This window comes from Mizuhopecten yessoensis, unplaced genomic scaffold, assembly GCF_002113885.1.
Source record: "Mizuhopecten yessoensis strain PY_sf001 unplaced genomic scaffold, ASM211388v2 scaffold9501, whole genome shotgun sequence".
Classification (NCBI taxonomy): domain Eukaryota; kingdom Metazoa; phylum Mollusca; class Bivalvia; order Pectinida; family Pectinidae; genus Mizuhopecten; species Mizuhopecten yessoensis.
This window is the reverse complement of record NW_018408079.1, coordinates 533,842-535,784: the sequence shown is the minus strand read 5'-3', so window position 1 is coordinate 535,784 and position 1,943 is coordinate 533,842. Positions and strand designations below refer to the sequence as shown.

Sequence of the window (1,943 nt, the reverse complement as noted above, 5' to 3'; positions counted from 1 at the left end):
AGACACGCCGCCATTTGTAGACGTTGCAACTGTGGCCTGCCAACCTTTGTTTACGTTGCCACTGATATCTGTCCTCCTATGTACACGTTGCTACGGGGACTTTCATCAGTTGTTTACGTTCACACTAAGACCTGCCATCAGTTGTAAAATTGCCATTAAGGTTTTTCATTTCCCTTTGATTCGTTGCAAATTTGGACTTCGATCATTTACGTTATTATTAAGCCTGCCCTATTTGTTTCGCTATAGTTTGTTACTCATTTTGCACTGGCGACAATAGCAGCATGGCCTCTGTCAGAATCTACGGTATCTTAGTGTTGTTTATGATTTTATTGGGGAATATTAACAAAGGTAAGTTCCTTATAAAATGCAAATATCGCCGCTTTGTTTATGTACTTTCAGCACATGAATCAGAGGCATATGGTAAGCTACACGATGTAAATCCCAACAAATGTCAGATGTTATCATTAAAGCCTGCCTCGTTTGTGTACGTTTACACTGTGGACTATTTATTTTAATGTCAGTGCTATTTGTTTCGCTATAGTTTGTTACTCATCTTGCACTGGCGACAATAGCAGCATGGCCTCTGTCAGAATCTACGGTATCTTAGTGTTGTATATGATTTTATTGGGGGATATAAACAAAGGTAAGTTCATTAATGCATATTAATGACTAAATCTTGAATATATTACATGCAAATAGCCGCTTCGTGTATGTACTTTATCACATGAATCAACGGCATATGGCAAGCTACACTTTGTAAATCCCAACAAATGTCAGATGTTCTACCGGTTTGTTTCGCCGATACTGATCAAGTTTTAGATTTTACTTCCGAAAGTATATAAATCATGTACTATAAACTCGTTGCGTTCATGTTCCTCATAAATATGTTGAAATCGTAAACATGATAGCACCAATGTATACAACACCTGTAGAACATTTATTTGATCAGTTGGTTTGTTTTTATTTGTTTGATCATCGGTGTACCGATATTTCATTTTAAACCTGTATACCTATATAGTTGAATAGTTGATCTTTTTAGTCTTGATTGATATATATATATCATTAATACAATATATCGTTTCATCTTTGTTTCACTTAGTCTATAAATATTTCAACTTGTCAGAATTTTAGTAATTTAGTTGATTTTACTCTTATTTCAGTTTATCTATCTTTTTCCAGAAAAATGTATATGTATTAATGCATGTTTGGCAGTTTAATTCACAATAAAGTTACAACGCACAGGTTGGCAACGATACGTTCATATAGGTATTGCATCTTGTTCATTGTTGAAGCTGATCTTTGCTGTTATTACAATTCAAAACGATGAATTTTATAATTGGTAATTGATAATATTTTTCTATTCTTTTTATCAACTGCTCCATTTATACTAAAGACAATAGCAAATGAGACAAAAGAGCACATCAGTATATACCAATTGTCTGCACGCATGTCAAGTATCTATCCTCATCACATACTATATCATCATATGGCTGGTTGCGTAGAGTGACGGCTGTGAAAACTACATAAATATACCATTGACTAGTTCCAATATCTACCTATCGAGTTTACATTAACAGTATGCGGAATTCTGGAGAGAAAAGTCGGTGATTGGCAGATGATATTCCGTGCCCGAAGTATGAACGGTCATTCAGTGATCAAGACGTATATGGAACAAGGCGTGGCAAGCGAGCAGACTGAAACAGCGCCCGGATGTGTTTCTATAAACGCACGTGACCAATGCGGGAACAATTACAGACACAGTATGATTGACAGATGGGATAGCTCAGGGGTTGACAAGGTATAAAGGGCCAACTGCTTTTTCAAAGTTGCTTAATTGTAATTGTAAACAGCATTAGAGATTTTGCCCCGTTTACAACAGTCACGTTATGGTTAGCGCACAAATACTAAATAGATTGATGAAATATGTACATTAAGGTATTTCA

General features: G+C 35.7%; 1 protein-coding gene across 2 annotated transcripts in view; it reads left to right on the top strand.

Moving 5' to 3' along the window:
• The first annotated feature begins 253 nt into the window (after window positions 1-253).
• The window catches only part of LOC110458195, an 8,187-nt gene continuing 6,497 nt past the window's right edge, over window positions 254-1,943 (top strand). Inside the window, exons 1-2 of one of the 2 annotated variants that reach the window (XM_021509798.1) lie at window positions 254-348; window positions 1,578-1,798. In XM_021509798.1, the coding sequence (XP_021365473.1) occupies window positions 282-348; window positions 1,578-1,798 (288 nt within the window). In that variant the 5' untranslated portion in view covers window positions 254-281. Of the gene's footprint in view, window positions 349-463; window positions 644-1,577; window positions 1,799-1,943 lie in introns of those variants that run through there. The other variant, XM_021509796.1, reaches the window with a different exon arrangement.